General features: G+C 42.7%; 1 protein-coding gene across 5 annotated transcripts in view; it reads right to left on the minus strand.

Moving 5' to 3' along the window:
• The window catches only part of Sox5 (SRY-box transcription factor 5), a 380,838-nt gene that overhangs the window by 268,504 nt on the left and 86,039 nt on the right, over positions 1 to 26,295 (minus strand). For all 5 annotated transcript variants that reach the window (XM_041638650.1, XM_041638635.1, XM_041638643.1 and 2 more), the window contains exon 4: positions 16,415 to 16,625. In XM_041638650.1, coding sequence (XP_041494584.1) covers positions 16,415 to 16,625 — 211 coding nt within the window. The remainder of the gene's footprint in view (positions 1 to 16,414; positions 16,626 to 26,295) is intronic.

Raw genomic sequence — 26,295 nt, forward strand, 5'->3', positions numbered from 1 at the left:
GAATTCATCAGGCTGGAGACAGACAGGAAGTGAGTGAATCAGGCTGGAGACAAAGCCAGAAAGTGAGCTCACCAGACTGGAGACAAAGACAGGAAGTGAGTTCACCAGGCTGGGAAGTTAAATAGGAAGTGAGTTCCACACTGTGGGCTTAGAAGGAAGTGAGATTACTAGGCTAGAGACTTAGAAGAAAGTGAGTTCAATTCAGCTTCAGGGCTACACATCCACTTAAACTCTGGGAAATAAAATGTGTAGGACCCTGATTGCTCTTTGAGCAGATGAGGGAGGGGGAATTGATCGGGGGAGGGGGAGGGAAATGGGAAGCGGTTGTGGGGACGAGGCAGAAAATCCTTAATAAATAAATAAATTTAAAAAAAAAAAAATGTGTAGGATAGCACAAGTACCATCACGCATACCAGCTGAGGCTCATGTTCCTGAGTTCTGAGGAATATTGAGCAATGGAAGCCCCACATCCTTCAGCCTGCTTCCCACAGCCTTGTCTTCAGCAGGCTATGTGCACATACATAGTCTACATGTTATTGACAGTTAGCATGAGAGCTGAGCATGTCAGAATAAATACATTATTGTCATATCTGTGTGCATGTCAGAACTAAAGAATTATTTGTTAAAACTAAGGTTATAGTTATAGGGTAGATATCTTCAATTATTGCTGCATATTCATTTTTTATTATGGATCAATAAATGATACAGAGTTATGAATTTTTAGTCCCTGAATAAGCTTTAATTGAGGTGTTACAGATTATCATCACAATCTGTCTCATTATTCCAAATGAGGTATTAAACAAATGTTTGATGACAATACATGCTGTCCCCCACAATCATAGTAAGTAAAGCAAAAGGTGGGTGCTTAAAGGAAAAGAAAACATTACTTTTTTAGCTTATTTGCTGGTGCACAAGAGGGAAGGGATTTGCTTTCTCTTTTCAGCTGTAAACTTTCTTCAGGCAACTGCTGAGAAGCAGAAATTAATTACCCTCGAACACCCACATGAGATGGAACAAGAACACATTAGAGCAAGCCATGTTATAAAAAGATGGGGTTAGGAGATATGTGGTCACTTTTGAATAAAACACCTGAAGAGAACTGGCTGAAATCGTCATCTGAAGTAGTCAGAGGTGTCATTCTACCTCCAAAGACAATAAAATAAAACAAAATAAAATAAAACCTATGTCTACTGATGTGTGACTAGTGATTCCAGGAGCGGTTTGGTCACATATTGAGTGTTTGACAGGCTGCAGGGATAAGCATTTCACCTTCCATACAAAGTACCTGTTCTTCTCCTTGCACCCCCTTTTCCCTGGATCTGAATTTCTTGGTCTCCTTCCTGAAAGGCCATGATCAGGTTGAGAAGAACTGTGTATTTCATTTCTGTCTCCTCATTAACCCATAAAATAACCAGCATGCATCAGGACCACCATCCATACTTGGTGTCAAGATGAGCACGTGTGTGTGTGTGTGTGTGTGTGTGTGTGTGTGTGTGTGTGTCAGTGAGGGATGAAAGAATTATGGCCAAGGCATTAGAGAAAGAGGGAGCGAGTCCGTGTGGGGACTTGTAAAAAAATGTACACAGAATGTCAAAGAATTAAACAGACAACGGAAAAAGTCAAATACAGAATGTGGGTGTGAGGTCCTATTCTGTACTTGCTTTAGCAAAACCTAATAAAGGCGAAAACTACCGAGATTCATCAGGAGGGGGCTGGCAAATGGCTGGGCAGGGTCGAACAACTACACGCAGCCTGATGACCTGAGTTCAATTCCGGGGACCCACACAGTGGGAGGAATCTAGTCCTTAAGTAGTCTGTCCTCTGGGCTTCACATAAGCATTGCGATATTTCCCCACCCTGTAAAAAAAATATGATAAGAAAAGCAAGTCTGCATGAGGCAGGTTATTCTTAAGTCTAGAGTAACAGCATCATCATCATCATTATTATTATTTTACATATATATTGTTTGTATATGCATATATACTAATTTATTGAGAAAAACTGTGGAGATCTGGGTTGGCAAGATTATTTCTCTTAAGTATAAAAGCATACAGAGCAAAGATTGAAAGAAGACAGTACCTGAGAGCTTTGAGTCTTCAACAATGTCGAATAGACAGCAATTCTCACTGTTCAGAATCACAGACAACATTCGATTCTCTCTGTAATGTCATAGGTCTTCAAACAGGTAACTACATATATTTAATAGGTTTAGTTTGTGAAGAAAAAAAGGAAAATCCTGACAGGACAAACTAAGTACTCCAAGACTTTCCAGTCTGACTTCGTTACCATCGTATATTAATCCCTACCATTCTATGAGTAAAAGAGCTGAGCTAAAATGGTGCAGTTTGATAACCACTCGCTTGGGATGTATATCCCTAAAGACTCTGATGGACTACATGGAGCTAAGGGGAGGACAAAGGGTGACACACCCTGCTCAATGGCAGTGCTGAGCACGAACAGAGATGACCACCATTAGGCCAACATAGACAGACAAGGCCACATCCTACCATAATAACCTTGAATGGGGTGTTTCTTTGTTTTCCCTGCAATTTGGATAGCGACCGTATTAGTGCTGAAAGATGACATCTCCTGTCTATACTTCCCTTGTCCCAGCACACCCAAACCCCGACTTAGATGCATTTCTCTGCTGAGATGTGGTACCTTGGATTGTTGGAGAAACAAGACGTGTAAGCTGACGCGATGGCACCAAACCGAAATCCACAGAAAGAAAGCAGAACTGCGGTGGGAAGAAGTGTGCACTCCGATCCCCGTTGGGGCTTTTGCTTTCTATCTTTGCCATAGCTAAGGGTGAATTAAACTGTCTGAGGGCTGGGGACTGCAGCACAGTGGTGGAGCACACGCCTCTCACACAGGGTGCTGAACACAAGTTAAGAAATCTTTCAGGTCATTGTGTAGGAGCACAGCATCATTTCTCAAAGCAAGAATGATGCCAGGAGCCGGGCAGTGGTGGAGCACACCTTTAATCCCAGCACTCGGGAGGCAGAGGCAGGCAGATCTCTGAGAGTTCGAGGTCAGTATGGTCTACAAGAGCTAGTTCCGGGACAGACACCAAAGCTACAGAGAAACCCTGTCTCAAAAAACCAAAAAAAAAAAAAAAAAAAAAAAAGATGCCAGGGCTTTAATCCATCTGTAATACCACTGCTAACCTATTAACACACTAGATACCAGCATCAGAGAGCTGTCCTGCTACAAACAGATGCCCAACACTGGTGGACTTTTCTATGGACTCCTTCCACAGTTGCACCTTGCATAACATCTACCCTGATGTCATATCGATGCACGGGAGAAAACTAACGGTGGAATTAAGCCAGGGCTCAGTATCTCAGCAGAGCTCAGACAAAGCCACGGGAAGTTGGAGCTTCCTGGAATGGGACAGGAACGCATCATTGGGTACTGTCTTGTCATTCACTTCTGATGACAACGTTTCATGGCAGACTTTGGAGCTCTGCCTGCTCAACTGCCCATTTTAAACCAGGAAGGGAGAAAGAGCCCATGGTTTTGATAATCTCCTGCAGTTGTCGCACTGACGACAGGGAGAATCTCAGAGAGAGATTTTACATAGAGGTGGCACGGCAAAGGAAACAGCACATGGCAACTTTCTCCACGAAGACAAAACAAAGGGAGAAAGTTCACGGAAAGGTTCTTCACCCTTCCTCAGAACTGTCAAACAGCTTCTACTGGCCAAGAATGTCACATGGTAAACACACCAAACAAAAGAAATAATGAAAGATGTATTTACTTGCTCAGGGCCTTGAGTGTTCTATTTTGCGCACACCCACACAGAGGAGTCTGCCTTGTGTTGATAAGTAACCACAGCAGCCCCAGTGAGGAGGGGAGCGGCGAGGAGCGAGGCTGTCAGGTACCAGATGGTTGTCGGCTGCTCAGCACCACGAGCCAGGCCCCCACACACTAGTCACATGCCCACATGTAAGATAGGATATGGGTTTACGGCTCCATGGGTCCTGACATGCCCCAACTCAATGGGAGGGAGCAGGGGAGAGTAGGAAAGCAGTAACTGAGGTTTCTTCATCTTTAGTAATGTGACCCTTTTGTCTTTGCTAAGGAAGAAATGAATTATATCCCAGAACAATCTTTTAGCGAATGATTAGTAGTTATCTGGAAATTTACGATATTCCAAAACTGTTCAATATGGAGCTGTTTATTACATTGTTTTCAGATGCCAACTGTATGTTTGGTTTCATATATATGCACATAATTAATATCAAATTGAGATGTTCTAAGATTTTCTGCATGTATTATCTAACGTATAAAATGTCTCCGATAATATACATAAATTGGAACAAAAATGTACAAGCTGGGACATCATTATGACCCATTTTCCCTCATTACTGACACTAAAGCCACAAAGAAGGAAATAGCTTTGTCCTATGTGTCTGCACTGTTCTCAGTGTTCCCAGCCTAACACTACGTAAAAGTTTGTTTCCGAACACCTCATGCTGCTTCTTCTAACACAAATGAAGCTAGGTACAGTCTAGAACAATCAGGGTGGACACAAATCCATCTGTACTGAGACTGAGACCACTATTCCATGAAGAAGAATTGCCTTTGACTTGGAAAAAGAATCAAGTGGAAAGGTTCAGTGAGCAAGAGTTGCTTTTCAAATTCAAGACAACCCGTATTTCAACAAGCCTTTCCCTTTGACGTCCAAAGTTTGTAATACAAACTCAGGAGTTCAGGGCACAAGCTGGTCTCCAGCTCCAAGAGCACCGAGATGGGCCACCTTAATCAAAGCAAAGTGTCTGGGTCGTATGCTCGTTCTCTTTGGCCCCAGCCTCTCTGCTCCCTAAGGTTGCTGGCCATATTTCCCCTTAACATCAAGGGCAGAGTGCAAGGTGCTTGGGGGAGTCCTTGAGGTCTCAGGACTCTGGGAGCAGGTGGCAGAGGCAGCTCTGAGTGGAGCCTCCAGTGCTGTCCGTGCCGTCTTCACGAGAGCGTCCTATTAGAAAAAAGAGACCGAGCATCCTCTAGAACAAAGCTGAGCCGGCCTATTTAATTAGGGCAAACGCTTGATATCCACTTCTCCGTGTTAAACACACAGCCACACAGGCCGCGGAGGTCTGATTAATTTTAATATGCATGGTTGTGACAAGTGCCTCGGGGGTGAGGGAGGGAAAAACACACATGGGCACGCAAACACACCAACTCCTCAGCCAGGCTGCTGTCAATGTCGGAAAGACGTTGTAGGCTGCCCAGATTAGCGTGCCCCTATTCAGCTGGGGATGGGACCTTCCTTGTGAGGGAAGAGAGGCCTCAGAAACAGGTGGCTAGCTCTTCACTCCTGAATAAATGATATCCCCAAAAGCCATGATATGGGATCAGGAGGAAGGGCTGCCGTGTTCTCCTTGTGATTATTTATAAATATGTAGCCGGGGTCAGCAGGTCTCCTTCTGGGAGCTCTGTGCACTGAACATGATGGTATGGAACTTACAGATTCAATAGGGATGGGGAAAAGAAGTATCCCATTTATCTTTAAAAAAAATTGTAATGATCTGAATGAAAAATGGTTGGTTCTGGCTTATGCTGCCCCTCAGTTCACACACATGTGATTAAACAGGAATCAAGATTTTATAATCAATGTCCTTATCTTCTTATATTAAGACACAGATATCCCATTTAAAGCACAATGCTACCTTGACCGTGTACAGGAGATTAAGGACACTCCTAAAAGCAGATCATTTTAGTAGCCAAAAAGCAAGTTCTAATTGGCCAGAAGGATAGAAGCCACGTCGCACCAGGGGTTTTCTGAGGCCCCAGCCCCATTTGCAGCTCAAGGCCCTACCACATACAGATGAATCCCATGAGCAATCCCCAAGCCTCCATGAGCCAAACCTGAAGGTCTTTTGGGAAATTATCAATAAATTTTCGACAACACTTAATGAATTCAAACAGAGCAGGCTGAGCCACCACGATGGGTAGTGGTTGCAAAGGTGGGGCTGGGAACGAGCTTCCTGTCAAGACTTTGAACACGGCCACCTGCAGTCGTTCAAACAGTCCTTCCCAAAAGAACAGGCTCCAGTATGTGAGGGCATCGTCTTGTCTTAACCTTTGAAAACCAAGCTCTTTCTTTTATCATCATTTTATGAGTGTTGATTTCCATATCGGGGTGCCTTTGAAAAGGGGCTCCACCGGGTTAGAGTCTAGCTTGCCCAACAAGAAGAGGGACATTTTTGAGTGGCAGAAGGCACAGTCGAACACAGAGCCACAGTGCGTGGCCCCTGACAGCAACTGGAGTCCCATTGCAAAGTCCCCTTGTTTGTCCTTCATGGGAAGAGCACAGGCAAAGCCTATTCAGGATGTACTTTCTCAAAGGGACAGTGAGCCAGGAGACAAGGGCACCACAAACCAATTAAAGCATCTTCAGGCTTTCCCCTGATGGGCTCGCTTTCTCTCTCCACCTCATCAAATGCAGAGCTCAGAACAAGAGTGAGTTTCAGAGCGCAGGTTCTCTGCACCGGGAGAGATGCTGGGGCACTCTTTGATTAGAGGGTGCAAGTCTTTATTGTCTTCCCCGGGATGATCACAGTAGAAAGCTGCCGGGCTACGGGTGATTTTGAGTCTCCGTCTTGACATCTCAGATAAAACAGCGAGGCTTGATCTAACTTCTAAAGGGAGACTCCACGGCAGACGCGTGAGTGCTAAGAAGAGGCACAGTTAATTCCTCTGCACACTCAAAGGTTGCACATGCAACACCTCTGGCCATGTTCACAGGGCTGAATACCACACGCTCGGGGCTGTCTTTCCAGAAGGACTACTTTGCTACTGGAACACGCCACCAACAAAAGTGGACAGCCCTCAATGCCTACTTTAGCAACTCTAAACTCATGAGGAAGCAGGAAGAAGGGGCTTCTTATCTATTAGAGGATGCACACTTATAAACACTAAGACAATCACAATAAGAATTAAAGGGAAGCTTACACTGACACAATCTTTTTCTGGAAAACTCTACAAGTCCTGTAGAAGGTGCCATCAAGTACAGATTAGGTTCATGACAGACACAAATAATGAAAGACACCAGACAGTAAGATCCACATACATGTCCTAGTTTTGAAAGAGACCAGTGTTATGCCTGTACATTAGTTCCGGTTCATTAAAACAAACAAACAAACAAACCAGAGATAACCTAATGTTTAATCCAATCTAACTAGTGGTGAATCTCGTTGCTGCCTCGGCCACAGACCTATGCTGCTGAAGCTAGCAAGAATGAAAACATGCCTGCCTCCACCCTGATGGTCTGTGGGGGATTCTTGGGGTAGCTCAGGGAAGAGCCTGCAGATGTGGTAAGGTCTGTTCACAAACTGGACTTTTCCAAGCTCAGCGCCTAGTTTCAGTGGTTCTCACAAGAGGAGAATTATCTGCGAAACCTAAGCAGAAGAGCACAGAGCTGCTTCCCACAAAGCAGCATGGCAGGACTTGGAGAAGACGCTCTGTCTTTACAGCCTTAAAGAGAGGGAGCAAAGATCTGGGGAATTCAGGGGAAACCTTCAGCTGTGTGTCTCAGTGCCACAAACAGAACTGTCATAACCAACAGCTCTCACACACAGTGAGCATGTTCATAAAGGCCAGACAGTTCTGGAGACATGGGAGCCACAGTCTACAGAGCAGGAACACGGAGAGATACAAACACTAAGTAAAACCAAGTATAGGGCAGCCCTGAGAAAGGCATACACATGCCCACACACACTTGGGTATGCTCCTGCACACAGAGAGAATGCAAAAAAAAAAAATTAACAAAAGATGGGACAAGTGAGTCCGAGAGAATGGTAAAATTTTAGGCACTATGAATCTCTAGATCTTAATATTTACTTTTAGTGCACAGTGGGAATACAAGAAACCCACAAATGGAATATTACACTGCCCCCCTAATTTCACACAGTTCAGAATTCATGACTTCACCCATTATTAATCTGGGGAAACTGTCTTTCTCACTGTGAAGCCTTTCTTCACATAAGAAGCAGACTAACCACATATTTATTTGGGTGAATATATAAATAAATATGAAAGCTATGACCTGTTTATGGGTTAGCTAGCTTCTCGTTTGCTTTTGATATTACTGATTCTAGATCCTAAATGTCCCCCACCCCCAACCAAGGAATTCTGGAAAAAGAATACTGCAAAGTGTGTTGCCAGTACCCGAGGAGTGAGAGGCTTTGATGAGCCGAGGTGTGCGAGTGAGGAGAGCTGGGCCTTTTCCAAGCAGACTACAATTTACAAAGCACCCTGGCTGCCATTACCTCAGCAGTTCCCTGTGGTCACCTGATGGGAACGGCACAGTCGGGGGTGCAGCAAAGGGCAGAAGCACTAACAGTAATCTTAGTAAAGGAACCCAAGTAGATGCCACATTTCCCTGGGAAGTCACAATGCAGATGCTGTTTCTGGTAAATCTTATTGGAGATTAAATGTTCAGGCATGCAGCAAGCTGCAAGATTCAAGAGTGAAATGTAGATAAAATTGCATTGTAGAATATTGCTAAACATTTGCAAAGTGTCCCTCTAAATGGTTCAGAAACTAGACAACACACATACATACAGACACACACACACACGTATATGTATATATCCCATGGTTCAGCTACAAGAGACTGAGCTTAGTTCCAAATATCCAGTCTAGTTACCCTGTCTGCATAATGGCTTCACCAAGAGGCTTAAATAAAACATATTTTCCCTGGAAAATGGGTAAATACACATGACTTTCTGTCCTTTTGCTTATATGTGTCATGTTTGATAAAGTCGCTCATGAGTTTGAAAGCTTTGCTGACCCAGAGAGAAGCAGACAGTGCCCCAGGAAGAGTATGGAGGAATGGAAAGTGTGCCAAGTCCCAAAGAATGCAGTTGTACTTTAGGGACAGAGGACTCAGGTTGCCCACATGGGGCCCCACTTCCAACCCAAGTATCATAGAAACAAAACCAAGGGATAAATGAAGAAACACATTCTATCTTTAAATCCTGGAAACAATGTTCATGTATCATTGTGATTTGCTTCTCCCTTTAGGGCCAGCAACAAGGTAGAGTTATGATCTATGACTCTATATATGACAACATATTACCTAATGCCACCAATAATATTATTCACATCATTAGTGAGAAATACATAGCATGAATGTCTTGGTGTTGTGTTCTATGTCTCTGACTCATAGAAAGAACTGAAGGGAATGATCTCAAAGACCTCACAATGATGGGAAATGCATTTAAGAAAGAGAAGACAGAAGAGTTGAAGAACCTGACATGAAGAGAGGATGACATGAAAATGTGGAGGAAGGAAAAACACAAAAACATATGGAAAAAGACAAATGAAAAAAATCAGGATTTTGTACAATGTGATAAAAGGCATCAAAAACCATCAGTCAAAAGGCTGCCACGCACAGGTAGGACTCACAGGGGCTGACTACGTGTCCTGTGCTTTGTGTTAGAGATTCCAATAGTGTGAATGATCACATAGCGCCAGAAAGAAAGGAGGCACAGAAAGTTACTAACAAATTACTGATAAAGATGCGGTAAGAGCAGAGGGGACAGTGTGGGAGGGACTGCAGGGGACAGAGGCAGGGGGACACTGTAGGGGGCAGCATCGGTGGGGGCAGAATGGGGGCATTCCTTCTATTTGAATTCTGGGTCCTCCATAAAATAAAACCGGGATCAATTTACTAAATATTTTTAAGTAAGGCAATTGCTAACTTGGGTGTTTTAAATTTTGCTTTCCGTTTATTGATTTAGGGTGTATGTGGAGAGGCAGTGAGACCATGGTGTGTGTTGGACAGCTTGGTTCTCTCTGCCCAGCATTTGGGTCCCGGGGAGAGAACTCAGGTGGTCACATGTAGCATGCCTTTAGCAGCTGAAGCCTCTGTCCTCTAACCCGCAGAGCTCTGTGAGGAACACGTGAAGAATGCACATTAATAGGAGGCCAGATGTTTGGGGAAATTTCTCCACTCTTTCACTGTGTCAGCAACAGGGGAACAGAACTGAAGGAGATTACGCATGGTTTTCACCAAACATTTGAAAATTTAGTATAATTACCACAACTCTAGTGAGCATAATATTGGAGTAAAATTAATAACTGGCCGATGATTCAGTGTTATACTGGAGCAAGAGTAAACTTAAAGGTAGCATAGCTCTAAATCCCACTTCCTGTGAGACCTGGACCCAACCCTAATACCAGCTTCCTGTGAGACCCAGGCTTATCTCTAACTCTCACTTCCTGTGAGACTCAGGCTCAACCCTAATACCAACTTCCTGTGAGAATCAGGCCCAACTCTAACTTCACTTCCTGTGAGACCCAGGCAAACGCTGCATCATGGAGAACTAAAGATCTGCAATTCTACAATAATGTTTATTAAAATTTCAAGATCTTTTTCGTTTTTCTTCTTCTTTTTTAATGGTAATTTATGCTCAAACAGTCTACAATGTGGTAAGTTGTGTCCTTAAACACTTCTGGAAGCCTGCACACTTGAGGAATAACGTTTATTTTAGTGAGAAACTGCAGGAATATGGAGTCACGTGCGCTAAAGTGTAGGAGTAAATAATCCACTGTGCAAAATAAGCAAGGTGTGTGTGAGGCTGTAGGTTCTAGACCGAGGGCAATGCCAACTTCGAAAATGGCACTAGGACATATTTAATCATCAGAATTCTCATCTGAAAATGAGAGAAAATGAACCTAGCGACTGAGGTCATGTGTATGTGTATGGTCCTTCCTGATTCTGACAGAGATATACACAGAGCCCAGGTACAAAGATCAGATAAACGTTTTCAATGAATTTTGACATTTTAAATCACATGTGATAGACACCTGTCATATGTTAGATTATATAATATATAGTACATAATCTAATATATATAATTTTATGGCCTTCCCCAATAGATCATGAACTCAGTATCGTGACAAGGAATCATGTGCCACCTGTCACAGTATCACATGTTACCAATCTTCAGCTGCCGTGCCGAAGAAAGGCTAGCTGATCCTACAGACTTAAGCAATACTGAAGTTGAAAGGCCGATAGGTAACACTGGGGTTTCCTATGAATTTAGCCACACATATCTGGTAAAAGAAGAAAGGACAGTAATGAACAACATGACTCAGTGGGTAAAGACACCTGCCTCCAAGTCGGATGACCTGAGTTCAATCCCTGGAATCTGCATGGTTTAAGAAGAAAGCTCACTTCTGCAAACTGTCTTCAGATCTCAGTACAGTACATGCTCAGACCTGTTCATGTGTGCACACACATGCACACACACACACACACACACACAATAAACAAACAAAGAAATAGACAAATTGAAAAGGATGGACATTTAAAATATGCATGACTAAATATTTTTCATAATGAGAGGCCAAAATTCCAAAAGAGTGAAAATGCAACCCTAGTTTAATATTATAGTTTTTTTCCTAAAATTCATTTGAAAATCTTTGAATCCATCACTTGGGAGAAGCCCAGGCCAGAGCAGACAAGAAGTGTTGTTTCCTCCAATCACAGTCCCCTCTGCTCCCTGGCTGAGAGTCTCACCTCCTGGGCCTCCTCTCCTCAGGTCCCCATCCCTGTTGGCTTGCTCTTGGCAGGGGGAGGCTGAAGATAATGTGGTCTTTCTGATGAAATCTGTTCCCCTGCCCCCACCCCATGAGAGGAAGCCAAGATGTGAACATGGCCTCTCATAATGATTTCACTGGACTTAATGAAATTTTCATCACAACCTGCTGCTCATTTTAACGGCCTCTGAGAAACAATGGGTGAATTTCTGGAGGAAAGAAAACCTCTACTCGTGCACTTAGCCCCATTCCCTGTCTGCTCCCCACTCTTTTCCTGGGCTTTCTTCCTCCATGGAACCAGGACAACGGCTTGTTATTTTCCAATCAACACATGCTACGTTCTTCCCTTCGGACTGAATTAGTTTTATCTCTTTGATGCTAGGTAACGTGAGACCCTCCGCTCACGTGTGTGCACTCTACCCATCATTGCGGTCCCTTGTGTGTGGGTGAGAAGACATGCATGAGGGGTCAGATATGTCCAGGACCCTCTGATCAGTGATGTCCCAATGGCCAACAGAGCATCAACTTGCGGGGAGACCTACAATCTCCTAAGATACAATTCCTTACACTTTTCTCTTTGAATGTCATATCATTTCTTCCTGAATAAGAGCATGGCTCTCTCGGATATAATTACTTTCTGATAAGTCTGTTGATTGTTTTCGTTAAGGATGTGCATTCTCGAAAGAGTCATGGAGGCTCATGCCTGCCATCCCAGCATTTGGGACACCGAGGCAGGAGGAGCATCGTGAGTCTGAGCCCAGCCTAGGCTGCATACTGACCCTAGGCAAATGTAGACTAATCTATGAGACCATGTCTCAAAATAACAAAGGAAGTATTTAAAAATGCATATACATTGTTAAAGGGGCAAATAATCAGAGTATGTCTACGGCTCTGGAGATTCAAAGCAGGTTCAAGAAATCTGCATGTGGGGGTGTACAGGCTTCTCCATGCTCTGTCATACAGGCGTTGTTTCTGAAACTCAAGAGGGCAGAAGAAGGAGTCTATATATGTGTATGTCTGTATGTGTCAGTATGCATAGGTGTGTATGTGTGAGTATGGTGTCTACACAAACACACAGTTTGCTTGCCTATACATGCGCAGAGGTCAAAAGAGGACACTTCCAGGCTTCCACTCTCTGTCCTAATTCCCTTGAGACAGAAGTTAGCCTGGTGGCCACCACGCTCCAGGGATCTTCTTTGTCTGCCCCCTACTGTACTGGGGTTATAGGCATACATGTGGCCACACCTGACAAGTGGCAGTAGTGACATCAGATGGTAGGTTCTCACATCTACATAGCAAGTGCTCTTACCAACTGAGTGGCCATTCTAGCCCAATCTTGGACTTTTCAATTCTTGCCTTATTCAATTTAAATTCTCACAATCTTATTTATCAACACATTACTTCTTCTTTGAGCATTTAAGTATTTTAAGAGGAAAAAATACACTAAAGTACAATACTGATAGAGACAGCAAGGAAAGTCTTCTTAACTTCATATGCAGTAATGCTGTTTCCTTGTGCCAACCCTTCCCGTATGGACATCCATCTTTGCTCTTCTGCCCAGGTAGCTGCTCCTGGTAATTCAGCAGTTCCTGCAGTGATCAGTAGTCCCCTGTATCATTTGTCAAGTACCGTTGGGTACCTTCTGCTGCTCTCTTTCCCACAGAGATTTATGCATTGCATTTAGGCCTGCCCTCTACTGCAAAGTTAAGAGTTCATGTATGTATTGTTAGTCAACCCAACACAGTGGAGGAATGACGATGTCATACACAAAACTCCCTTTAATTGTATCATCTTAAGATGCCCCTTCAAACTTCTGCGGATAGAATGCACAGAACAAACTGGGACTCCTTAGCCCTTATCCTTACATTCAGATTATATCAAAAACTGTGATTTTTAAATTAGCACACAAGGCAAACACTGTCCAGCTCCTTCTCTGAAGTGTGTATCGAAATCAGAGATGCACAGATGTAAACAAATTATCAACTAATGAAGCCCATAGTCCTGAAGGCAAACATTCTCACAAAGTTTGAGCAAGTCGAATCTCAAAAGGGATCAACAGACCTAACCGTGGTCCAGAGAGATTAATGGCATGTTTGCTAGGAGGTTCAATGTTTGACAGTCTCCTGGGAACTTAAAGATCAATGATTGTGTGTATGTTATATTAACAGGTAAAATTTGAAACTCCTAGGGAAACCGTGGAAAAGAGAAAAGTAGATCCTGACGGTATCACCTGTGAAATCCTACCACAAACATCCTGCTTTGGGCTGGGTCAGGAAGCCTGACTCTTGGAATCAAGAACTCAGCTATCACCTCCTCCCACTCTGAATTGATACCCTACTACAAGGTCTGACATGTAAGAAGAAAGAAAACTACTAAAAGCTGTATTGGGGGATGAAACAAATGGAGCTGTCAGTTTGCAAATGAAAACTTTGTCCATGTGGACAGAGTGAACAAAAACTGCGAGAACTGGTTCTGAGGCCATAGGGCCCAAGGACAACACATGGACTTTCTATGCACCATCAGCTAGCAGTTGAAATTTGAAATCAATCATAGCCTGGTTCTTAGTTATTCTCCTTCTTATATGAAAAGTAATACATGAGCATAAATCTAGTAAAATAAATCTAAGGCATGTATCTGGAAACTTTAAGACCTGAGATCTTAATAACTGAGAGAGATTTTTGGGTGAGAACAGTCAATGTTTTTAAGATATGGCTTTTTCACACTGATATCTAGAGGCACAATTCATTCTCAGTCAAATTCACTTTATTCATGGGATATAGGAAAACTGGTTTCAGAGTTTGTGGAGAACAAAAATAGACTCAGACCAAGCCATAAAATCCCCAAGAAAAGCATGAAAACCGGAAGACCGACACTACCCAAAGGAAGACTTCATGTTATGCGAGCTATGGTCATTAAGATGGTGTGGTATTATGGAAAGGAAATTCTAATTATTTGATGGACTCAAACACAGAGGACAAAAATAAACACACAGCAGCTCAGTCGACCACCTTCACAAAGGGCAAAGGCATTCAGTGGACAAGGACCACCTTTCAGTAAATAGTGCTGACCAACTAGACACTCTTTTTATACAAAAGTTAAAGGAGTCAGACATAGAACCTAATATTTAGAAGCTTAACTCAGAAAGGTTCGCAGACCTAAAGTATATAATGCAAAATTATAATGGTGTAGGATATAGTGTAAGAAAAAGGTCTTAGGCTCTCCGTGATCACTTACACAAACTAAAAGTAAAATTCATGAACAAAATGCCAACTCGGAAGCCACTTAAATTAATTTTTTTTTCTACAAAAGAAAATACCGAGAATGAAAACACTAACCATAGACTCAAAGGAGAGGTTTGCCAGAACATTTCTGATTCAAAACGGGTATCCAAAATATATAAAGATCTCTTGAAAATTATCTGTATCAAAATGATTCAATAAACATACAAAAGTGCTTAAAAAGACACTCCCCCAAAGACACAGAGACAGAAAATAAATACACGAAGAGATCTGAACTGTGATGGCTGTTGGAGAACCGAAAAACAACAACAACAACAACAACAACGAGATTATAGTAGCATAGCTATTTGAATGAACAAAATCCCCAACTAGAACAATGTCAAAGACTTGGAGGGGTGTGAACAGACAGGAACCTCCCCTTAGTGACGGCAGGAAGGAGAATTTTGTGGACACTTGGCAGAGAGTTAGGCAGTTCCTTATGAAGTCAAGCAACACCTTCCCATGTACTCAGCCACAATGCTCCCAGGGACCTGAAAACGTATTGGCTATCTGACATTGTACATCGGACACGATTTATATTCCAAGTCCATCTTTTCTCCACTGTGTCTCTTGGTTTGCTCACATGGAACTTGAAGCTGAGCAAGAGAGCCACTCTTGTGTGCTGAGTGACTTCTGTGCCCCGGACTTCGCCAGGGTCAAATTGGAACAAGTTACCATCTGGATATAACCTTCGGCAGGTCAGCAAGGTTTTTCTCTTGATTTGCTTTATTTTTATGATAAACCCTTGCATGTATGCATATCAAGTTCAGGATGCTATCAGTAACTGTGAAAGAGTCTTAGCACTGGAACCCAAACAGAAAGAATTCAAAACCCCAAAAATAGGAGGCTGAGTAGGGCTACTTTTAAGTAACTCTAATCACATTTTTATGGACAACATAAGGGGTGGCCCCAAGATCAAGGTGGGATAAGCTATAGTGATGTTTAAAGGTTACAAATGTAACACAGTTCTAAAATGTTTCTTGAGGGGGGAAATTTTACTAGAGATACACGGTGCAGGCTGCAGATAGGTGACAAGTAGGTGGGTCTTCTGGGCAATGCTGCGACATTCTATTCTTGAACCTTTAAGTTTCACTCAAGGATAACTTACTCATGCATAAAATAAGGCTCACGCCGCAACATGAATTCATGATTTAAAAGCATCTTAGTACCTCTGAGAAGAAAAAGAAAGAGAGAGACAGGGACAGAGGGAGAGGGAGAGAAGAAGGGAGGGAGATAAAGAGGGAAGGATAGAAGGAAGGAAGTATAAAAGAAAGGAAGTAAGGAAAAGAAAGAAGGAAGAAAAGAAAGAAAGAAGGAAGGAAAGACAGGAAGGAAGGAAGGAAAGAAGGAAGGAAAAGAAAAAGTGAAGGAACGAAGGGAAGAAAGAAGGAAGGAAGGAAGAAATGAAGGAAGGAAGGAAGGAAGGAATAAAGGAAGGAAGGAAGGAAGGAAGGAAGACTCTTCATAGCAATAGGTTTCTATTTGGTCCAGTTTAAGAATCTAAACTAAACATCAGAACTAGAAACTAAATAAACTCCTTAAACCAGGAAGGGCATGGCCCAGTTTCCTCTTCCAGCCTTTACCTTCTGGCTCATTCTTGATCAGCTCTTCCATCTTCCTCTGCTTTAAGGTGTCCACCACGTCTGCCAAGCTGCCCTTGCGCCGCTCCGGAGTCCCCAGGGCTGTGCCAGACACGGACTCGCCACTCTGTCGCCCACCTTCTTCTGCCTTCTGAGGTGAGGTAGATGAGTTGTAAGGGGCTAATGAAGACATAACTTTATTGCCATCGACTTCCTAGAAGAGAAAGCGGAGAGGGGTGGGTAGTTTAAGATCCGGTAAGCTTTCTTGAGGGAGAAGGAGCTGTGTGGCTTATTCCATGTAAAAATGTGACCTGTCACTCTGGAAAAGCAAGGAGCAAAAGAACCTTTTCACTTGCCTTCACTTTGCAAGACAGCTCAAGAATGAGTCACTGATTGCTTTACAGGCAAGAACAAACTAGGGGGCCCCTTGCCACAAAGTGAGGTAGCAAGTTCTTAAACTCAATGGCAGTGTAGGTCTACCATCCTGGCTCTTGCCTGATGGTCTCAGTGGTTAGTACGGCTACTAGACAGCTGTCAACTGTATTCAACTTACTGGTGATGCTGGAATATTTGAACAAATCATATACCTGTACACTCTCTTCATCCTCAGCTGACTCCTCTACATTGCCCCCTAAATGGCACAGGCTTTCCCTTGGTACCCTTCTTAGTCTTTTATGAAAGCCCGGAGACTTGGACACTGGGCAGGAACACTGTAAGATTGTCTCTGCGTCTGCGGGAGCTTTCCTCCCGCCACTCCCGGCTTGAAGCCTGCTTTCTGGCCCTCCCCTCTGCTTCACCCCGTTAACCAGTTCCCTGAAGTTTTGCTTCTTTGTAATAATCTGCCCATGAGGGACTCTATTCTTTGTTCAAAAACCTTGTGCTTCTGTCTTCTCTTATCTCTTCTCTCCCAAATTTCAACCACAAATTTGTGACATTTGTAACGTGCAGGGTATATTTTGTGCCAAAGATATTTCAGGCATTTTTAAAAAGCATGAAGCCGGCACGATAAACAGTTTTCTTACTTCAGGGTTTTCCTTGGGGTCATTGCTTATGTCCATAGTTTTTTAAGTTCCCACAAAGTAGAACGCTATTATGAGCAAAATTGTGTCATCAGAGCCCTGTGTGTTTCGCTTTGATTACATGTCTCCTTTGTACAGTCCGAAGGTCTCCTTTAACACACAATCAAGGGTGAGTCAATGGAACCTATATCACACACTATACCTGTGGATGCCTTCATTTTCTGTGTGAAAGTTCATATCTGACATTGGAAATACAACAAAAGACACTAAAGTCTCATTCTCTTCAAATTAGGGCTAATATTGGCTAGCTTAAGTATAATAAATTGCTTGGCTAAAATCTTGTCATCTCAGGCCTTGGCAATAATGATCAAAATAGTTATTGTATGTTAATATTATTTGAACTAACAGATGTTAGTGGGTACAGGGACATCAGCTGTAGGAGAAATACGTCTGCTGGATAGGCTAAGGCATGTGGAGGAAACACAAGAGGACAAGGAAGACGGGAAGGAAGAAAAGTGAGCTAACAGAGTCTTTTAAACTACAATCCAAAATTCCAAATAGCTTAATCCCAAGGAACTTCCTTTCTCCCCATCACAGAACATACCTCTGATACTTCCAGTGAATAAGTATACATACAATTTAGTTTCCAATGTATGGGTTTAGGATACAACCTACATTATGCAGTAATTATAAGCGCTAGAAGGGAAAATACATGCCTACTTTTGGAGTTATTTACTTAAAACTCTACATAAATATAAGCACACACAGAAACAGCACACATAGGCTCCCTGGAGTCGGGGCACTGCACGCTTCATTCAGTAAACTAATAAGAATGTTTCTCATGAACAGCCCACGGTACACAGCATCTACAACACAGGACGCCGCAGGGAGCGTTTATATTCATTGCTCACCAAAGATTCATTTCATTTTCCTCCACGGCCAAAGTAAATTCACCTCAAATGAGGCTTCACCCCAAGCACACCTCTGTGTACCTGGTCCTCCCATTAAAGCCCGGAGAGCTCGAGAAAGAACACTGCAGCTGACTGAGGACTGTGTGCCTGTGTGTGACATGTCATCCTGAGAGAGGACGGCTCCCACACTTGCTCACCACGCCACCGGGTATAAAAGATCAGAAATGACTTACAAACGAAGGCCCCATCTTATACACCTTGCATCCCCTCACCTTATATACCGGAAGGCGATGTTTTGAACCATATAACCTGTATCAAAGGGTTCTCAAGGTGCAAAAGGGTACCATGGCAGGACGAACTTAGAGGAAATGCCTTAAACATTGTTGCTGCTTCTTCACATGGGACTCTACCTTATTGCCACTTCACCTGTCAAGTGACATTTTGCACTGCTAATCCTTCTAATAGGTGGCTGACAGCTGTTTCAGTCTGGGACGCCATTGTTCATTTGCATGATGAACATCTTGCTGGGGAGAGCCGGCTGAGCCTCCAGTCACAAGCGCCTTAGCCCCAGTTTCTTCCTGAGATTGTTTTTGTCCTACGTAAAACATGGCTACACGTTTCTTGTCACTTTGATGGCAGATGAAAACCAGGTACTCTGCTTTGAGAAGCACAAAAGGGCCAAGAGAGCCGAATAAGTCTAATCTAATCCTAAAATCTGAAGCTAAGTCTCAGGACCTTGCAGACAAAAGCACACAATTGCGAGGTTGGCATCTGAATGAGTGAATCTCTGAGTGCTTTTGGAGGTCCCTGCCTTTGCTGTCCTCCAGGAGATTTCTCTGACTTTATCTGCATGTCACCTCTGCAAACAAGAGAGTAAGGATGGTGCGCTCAACACGGGCCCTTCACTGGAGCACCTTGCAAAAACACGTTTCACTTTATCTAGAGAGAGCATTTTACTATAAATACTCGGAGGAAAATACTGTGTCGGGTATTTAAACGTTAATTCAGATAATGAGAAAGTGTTACTTCATTTGAGAAAAGAATTGCATTAATAGTATTCAACCACATCCAAACAGCACTTTATCCTTAGGTTCGGTCTTACAAGATGCATTGCCTTACTTAAGTTTTGCTTCTATGTGTGGAAATAAAATTCAAACATGGCAGTAAAGCAACATTATATTTATATCTCATTTATTAACTATAGTAATAACTGGATAGCTTATTTTGAGCATTTTAAAGAGTCTTATAGGCCTACATTTAATTTTTATGGTAGGACTAATTATGATTTCCAGTTAATAGAGAAACAAAGAAATTCAGATAGGAGAAAATTACTGAGGTCGTAGGAACATTGAATAATGAGAAAACCTATTGGGCTTCAGAACGCTTGCATCTGACCTTAGTGATGACATGCTTTTTTTCTGAAAAATAAAAATAAAATAATTGCTTGTCTATCATATGGGATCAAGGTAGACCATCTTCTTCCTAGTAATTATGAAAATGAGAAATTTCCTCTAATATGTTCACCTTCTGTACGAGAAAAAATGTTTCCAAATCAGTTAAAACAGTCCAGAGTTGCAAATCTTGTCCATTTTTTCCAGCCAATGAAATTGAAAAGAACCTTTAACACTTAAAGAAAGATATGAACTCAGCTTCATTTTCCCCTAACTAGTGGATTAGAGTAAAAATAATAGATTAGCTGTATTTTCAAAGCTACCTACAAATCCTAGCTGTCCCTCTTGTTTCAGTAAACTAAAACTTTAAGGACAAAAGAAGCAACAGAGGCCTGAATGATGGTGGATTCAAGTTTCATCAAAACCAGTCTATCAGCTGTGGGGTCACAACTGCAGCAGCGTTGGGGATGACGGATAGATGAAGAGGTGTTCCGCTAAACACGGCCAAGCTAGCAATGAGCAGACCTGTAAAACTCACCAACAAACACAGAAACAGAACACGGCCAAGCTAGCAATGAGCAGGCCTGTAAAACTCACCAGCAAATACAAAAACAGAACACGGCCAAGCTAGCAGTAAGGAGACCCCTAAAACTCACCAACAAATACAAAAACAGAACACAGCCAAACTAGCAGTGAGAGGCCTGTAAACTCACCAACAAACACAGAAACAGAACTTTGAAAACCATCTTAATGCCTATTTTGTGCATTTATTCCTTCAACATCTTTTAAAAGAGCAAGTTCATTATCGTGACACCTCCTCGGCATGTTTTGTATCCTCACCCTGATCATCTACCCTGTCAAGTGGAGCAGTGTCAGGGGCAGTATTGATCCTCACATCGGCCTTCCCTTAAACCAGTACAGCACTTTCTTTGGCTAACTTTTTCACTTTTATTCTTTTCACGAGCATTATACTGTGCTTGCTTTCTCTGGGGTTACAGACTCCTGGGAGACTGCTCATGCTTCTCTCCTGAACACAATCCCTATGTGTGCATATGCACACTCCTGAACACAATCCCTATGTGTGCATATGCACACTCCTGAACACAATCCCTATGTGTGCATATGCACACTCCTGAACACAATCCCTATGTGTGCATATGCACACTCCTGAACACAATCCCTATGTGTGCATATGCACACTTCTGAACTCAATCCCTATGTGTGCATATGCACACTCCTGAACACAATCCCTATGTGTGCATATGCACACTCCTGAACACAATCCCTATGTGTGCATATGCACACTCCTGAACTCACACCCATCTCACCACCACCTAGAGAGTCGACTTCCCACTGACTGATTATTCCAGGCATGAAGCTACTCCTGAAATCTCCCACAAACTCCCATTGACAATGGATTGCTGGGTGGAAAGCTCTGATCTAATGCATGGTCCCAGGAAGCCCATCGTGTAGATAGAAGATGATGTTAGATAATCAATTACTGTAATATAAACATATATATGTATATATAAACAAATGGACTAAGCATGATGGTGCATGCCTTTAATTTCTGCATTTTTGGGTCAAAGGCAGCTAGATTTCTATGAATTATAGAATAGCATGATGAGTTTAGGTCATTCAGAGCCACAAGGAGTCAGATACTTTCTGTCTGTCTGTCTGTCTGTCTGTCTCTCTCTCTCTCTCTCTCTCTCTCTATATATATATGTGTGTGTGTGTGTGTGTGTGTGTGTGTATACATGTGTATATATACATATATATGTGTATAGATATATATTAATACATATCAACAATTATAGATAGATAATCATATATATGAATATATATAGAAAAATATATCTGATTTATGATCTATGTATTATCTATATATCATCTATCTTGTATCTATCTTCTATCATCTATCAACCATCTATCAACTACCTTATTATCTATCTATCTAACATCTATATATGAATCTAGAGATGGAAAAAACGCTAAAGTTCACACACAGACTTCGTTACTTTGCTACACGATCCTCAGAAAACTCTCTATTCCAAGTCTTGTGATGTACTGCAGTGGCTAATCGTCATCGTCAGCTAGACAGGATTTAGAATCACCATAGTAACGCACTTCTGGGTGTGTCTGTGAGGGCTTAGCTAAGCCGCAAAGCCACTGGACAGGAAAGACTCACTTTGAACGTGGGAAGTGCTGTTAATGGAGCAGAGACTTGGCCTGAATGAGAACAGAGAGAGACAGCTAAGCCCCAGCATTGCTCGCTCTCCCTGATTCCCTTCTTGGAATGCAATCACATCAACTGCCTCACGCTCCCACCACCATGATGAACTGTCGTCCCTTGACCTGTGACATAAAAGAAACCCTCCTCTCCCTGGCTGTCTCTTGTCAGGTACTTAACAACAACAAGCAAAGTGGTGAATATATACACGCTGAATAAACCTAGAAAATGTCTTCAGCACAGTCAACGTGCACTGTGGGCATCGAATTATAGCCGGGAGCAGGGCTCCCAGGCTGACAGGGAAAGTTCCCATGTTATAAAAATAACTTCCTTACATTGCACACGCAGAATCCAAGTCAACATTTGCTTGTATTTGGGGGCGCCATACGCAATGGTGAGTGCTCTTTGATTGCTTTTCCTCCTTGTGTTGAAAAACAGACTACTACAGACGGCAGTCCAGCAGGGCAGTGATGCTACACAGTTCCATGCTGGCTTGCATTTCTTCTCGAGCCCTGAGCTGGAAAGTCAGTTGGCTTACACTTCACTACCAAACGAAGAACTATGTTGTGTGGTTGGTTTCAAATCGCATCCCACTGGTGGAGATCACTGCAATAGACAACAGCTAGCCAGCTTACTGATGGTGCTAAGCACAGGCGAGCTTGTTCTGAAATGCATATCCTTGAACTAAAAATGCAGGCATACCTGGGTTTATCTGACCCAGGTCTTCCGCCTTGCTCCAGCATTCCTACCTCACACACTTGAGAAGGGGAGTCCGGACGTGAGATTCAAAGATAGTGATGACCACAGTGCTTCAAGGACTTCTATTGCAATTCTATTGCAAAATAAGGTGAGAGGTTAGAGGAGAGGGTGAGTGGTGGGGACCAGCAGCTATCGTGAGGAAGAAGCAGGTCATTAACTGACTGGACTCAAGAATGTGGATGTTCTGGGAGAAACTGGTGGAGGAGGGGAGAGGCCTGATGGAGGCATGGGGATTCAAACTCAGTTCCCACACAGCGATGGCAAGTGCTCTTCCCCTGGAGCCCTCTCCTCACCCCGGAGCCTTCTCCCGGGCCTCAGTTCTACTAATTTCACAGTAACAGAATGGAGAATCTGAGACTGATTTCACAGCAACAGGATAGAGTCTGGGGCTGATTTGTTTTTGCCAACAATGCATTTTGATAATAGGCTGCCTTTAGAAAAGTGACAACTTTTCCCTTAATGTATTAATATTCATAATGTGAAGATTAAACAATGGTATATATGATATCACTATCATTTTACAAAATAGCTAAATCCTTGCAAATGAAAGGGGTTTAAGAATGAAATTTCATGGCCACGAAGATAGATGAGCTGGGTAAAGGATCTTGCCATCAAACCTGAGGACCTGAGTTCAATTCCCGGGAGCCACACAGTGGAAGGAGAGAATTCCCACAGTTACCCTCTGTCTACACAGCCATCACACTGCCCGTATACAATGAATAAGAATGTGTAATAAGAGATTGTTTATAAAGAATGAGTATTCTAGCGATCAAGAAGAGAGGCCATACTGGGAAAGGCGGTTAGGAAAACATCTAGATGCTGCAGAAGGGGTGTCTGGTGCATCCTCTCCCGATATACTCCTTCATGATCACATTTGCTTGGAGCCCAGAGATGCTATATCTGGGCGTGAAATTGTATGTTTTCATGTGCCCTGTAAGCCTCTTAATAAGTAAAAGCGGCATTTAGAAAAGTGCTAATACATTAACTAATAGAACCTGTAAAAAAAATAAATAAAAGAAGAAGAAGATGATGATGATGATGATTCTGTGCCCTGACAGCCTTATCACCTCCTGCTGAAGATTTGTCCTCTGGGTCTCAAGATCACACATCTTTTGGACATGCCCCGAACACTCTAAGACCCTCCCTCCAGGACTCCAGGGCTACCACAAGCTTCCTGTACACTAGAGAGACATAACTACACATACTCCTGTGTTTTTATGGAACATTATCCTGTCAGAGAAGTTCCTGTTTCTGACAGCTAGAGACTGAATGCTTATCATATGCCCCACTTCTGTAAGAAGGTTCTAGAGCAGTCCTACTTCAGCTGTGGGTAAACTCAACTAAAAACCCATATGCATCTGTGAGTCTGAAAATGAGGCTGAAGAATAGTCATAGTTTTGGTCTGTGTGCTCGTGTTTATAGTTACACGGGTATAATGAAGATGGGGACATTACTTATTTTTATTCCAGGTAGAGTAGACACTAGCTGAATACTGTCAGCCAGCTGGGCATTTGATAGCTTTGATTATAACTGAAACAATGTTTAATGCTAAGTAAAATATCTGTGGGCCCTTGTCCATGCAGCAAACTCTTACAACATCAAAACAGCTTAATTCCATGCTTACATAGACTGGACTGGGGTTATTGTACAAATGTAATTTAGGCTCACATTTTAAAAATATTTTATTTTATGTATATGAGTATTTGCCTCAATGCATGCCTGTATACCACATACAATATCATGCCTATGGAAAACACAGGAGGGAGTTGTGTTCCCAGGAACTGGACTTACTCACACTTCCATGTGAGTACTGGGAACTGATCCCAGGCACTCTGCAAGAGCAGCCAGTGCTCTGACCACTTAGCAGCCTCCCCAAACACTCAGACTCCTTTGATAATATACCACTTGTGAAACACACACTGGAATCTCCAGTTAGTTTCCTGGTTTGTGATGCTGACATTTATCGCTACCCTTTCTGGACTTAGGATCACCTAGGAGACTGGAGAAGCATAATGTGTGTGCCTGTGTCTATGTGTGTGTTTCTGTGAATATGTGTGTGTCTGTGTATGCGTCTGTGTGTGTATGTCTACGAGTGTCTGTGTGTACATGTCTGTGTTTGTGTGTCTATGTATGTGTGTCTGTGTGTGTTTATGTGTATGGTGTGTGTCTATGAGCATGTATCCGTGTGTGTGTGTGTGTGTGTGTGAGAGAGAGAGAGAGAGAGAGAGAGAGAGAGAGAGAGAGAGGTTGTAATGAGAGACAAACTCTGAATATGGGTGCCCACATCCCATGGTTGAGGTTCCATAGCTTAGAGAGACAGAAGAAACTAAGAAGACAGCTTCCCCTTCCCGCCTCCCCTCGTGCCTCTTGCTTCACCTGTTACAACGGTCTGAAAACTTGAGTCGGAATAAGTTCTACCTCCCTGACATTTTTGTTGTTGATGATTTTATCGTTTTTGAAACAACAAGAAGTAAAACTAAAACATTTTCCACAGTAAGAGATAATTCATATGTATACGCAGGGATACATACGCAACTGATGTTTAACACTAATAAAATATTAATTTAACATTAATATAAATATGTATATGGAAAAACTAAAAGATACTAGAGGTTCATGTGTTTTGTGGGGATGCTTTGTGGCCAGGAAGGAGATGAGTGTGAGGTCAGAAGACAATCTGAGGAGCCAGTTCTCTCCGTTTGCCATGTGAGTTCTGAGGTTGACCTCAGGTCTTCGGCGGCACCTACCATCACTTACCAAAACCACTTTATTTTTAATAACCACTTTTGTTCATTTAACAAAAACACTGGAGTCTGGGGGCACTTCTATGGTATACAGTGATTGGCTACGTGTAAGAGACACTGGTGAGTCCTACACCCCCTGAAATGTTGGAATCCTGACTCATTCAGCCAAGTTAGGGTAATAAAGGAATCTATGTAGAGAGTACGACCCCAAACGGTTCTAATGCCATTGTTAACTGAGGCAAATTCAGTGTTTTTTGCTTGCTTCATGCAGGAGGATCCTCAGTCTTAGGTTACCGTGGCTGTATTAATAAGACTGTCTCAAACAGTCTGTTTCTCAGGGGCTTCATGAGAAAAGTACCCCTCGGTCTGCTGGGGAGCAGCCTTCATGCTGCCACAGATACCACTGCACTGGGGCCCTGCTGCTCACCTGATCTTCCATTTCAGGGTTTTCTACTAACTGATAAACCAGGAAAGGGATCAAAAGAGGAATGCTTAGTGCCACTCATGACAAAGAAAGTTTTTAAAAGTCCAATTCTGAGGGAAAGCTCAGGAAGAAGGCATTATTTCTCACCAGACCACAAGGCCAAGTAGTTGGTATGCTGTATTTTTATATTCTGACGTTTTCCTTTCCTTCTCTGAGGTAGGCACATCAGAATTCCTCTTTCTTCGTGAGTGTTTTAGGAACTCTTCCATACTAATCCGAGGCTCCTCTATACTATTAGTAGAAAACCCAAGTGCAATGTGAACAAGGGCAGAAACCCCCCAACCCTCCATTCCTGTCTGCAACATGACTAGAGCTGGTTAAGGCGCTGTTGACCTCAGTAGATGAG

Source organism: Microtus oregoni, unplaced genomic scaffold (genome assembly GCF_018167655.1).
Source record: "Microtus oregoni isolate MIOR12 unplaced genomic scaffold, Mior012 000002F_ref0000024, whole genome shotgun sequence".
Classification (NCBI taxonomy): domain Eukaryota; kingdom Metazoa; phylum Chordata; class Mammalia; order Rodentia; family Cricetidae; genus Microtus; species Microtus oregoni.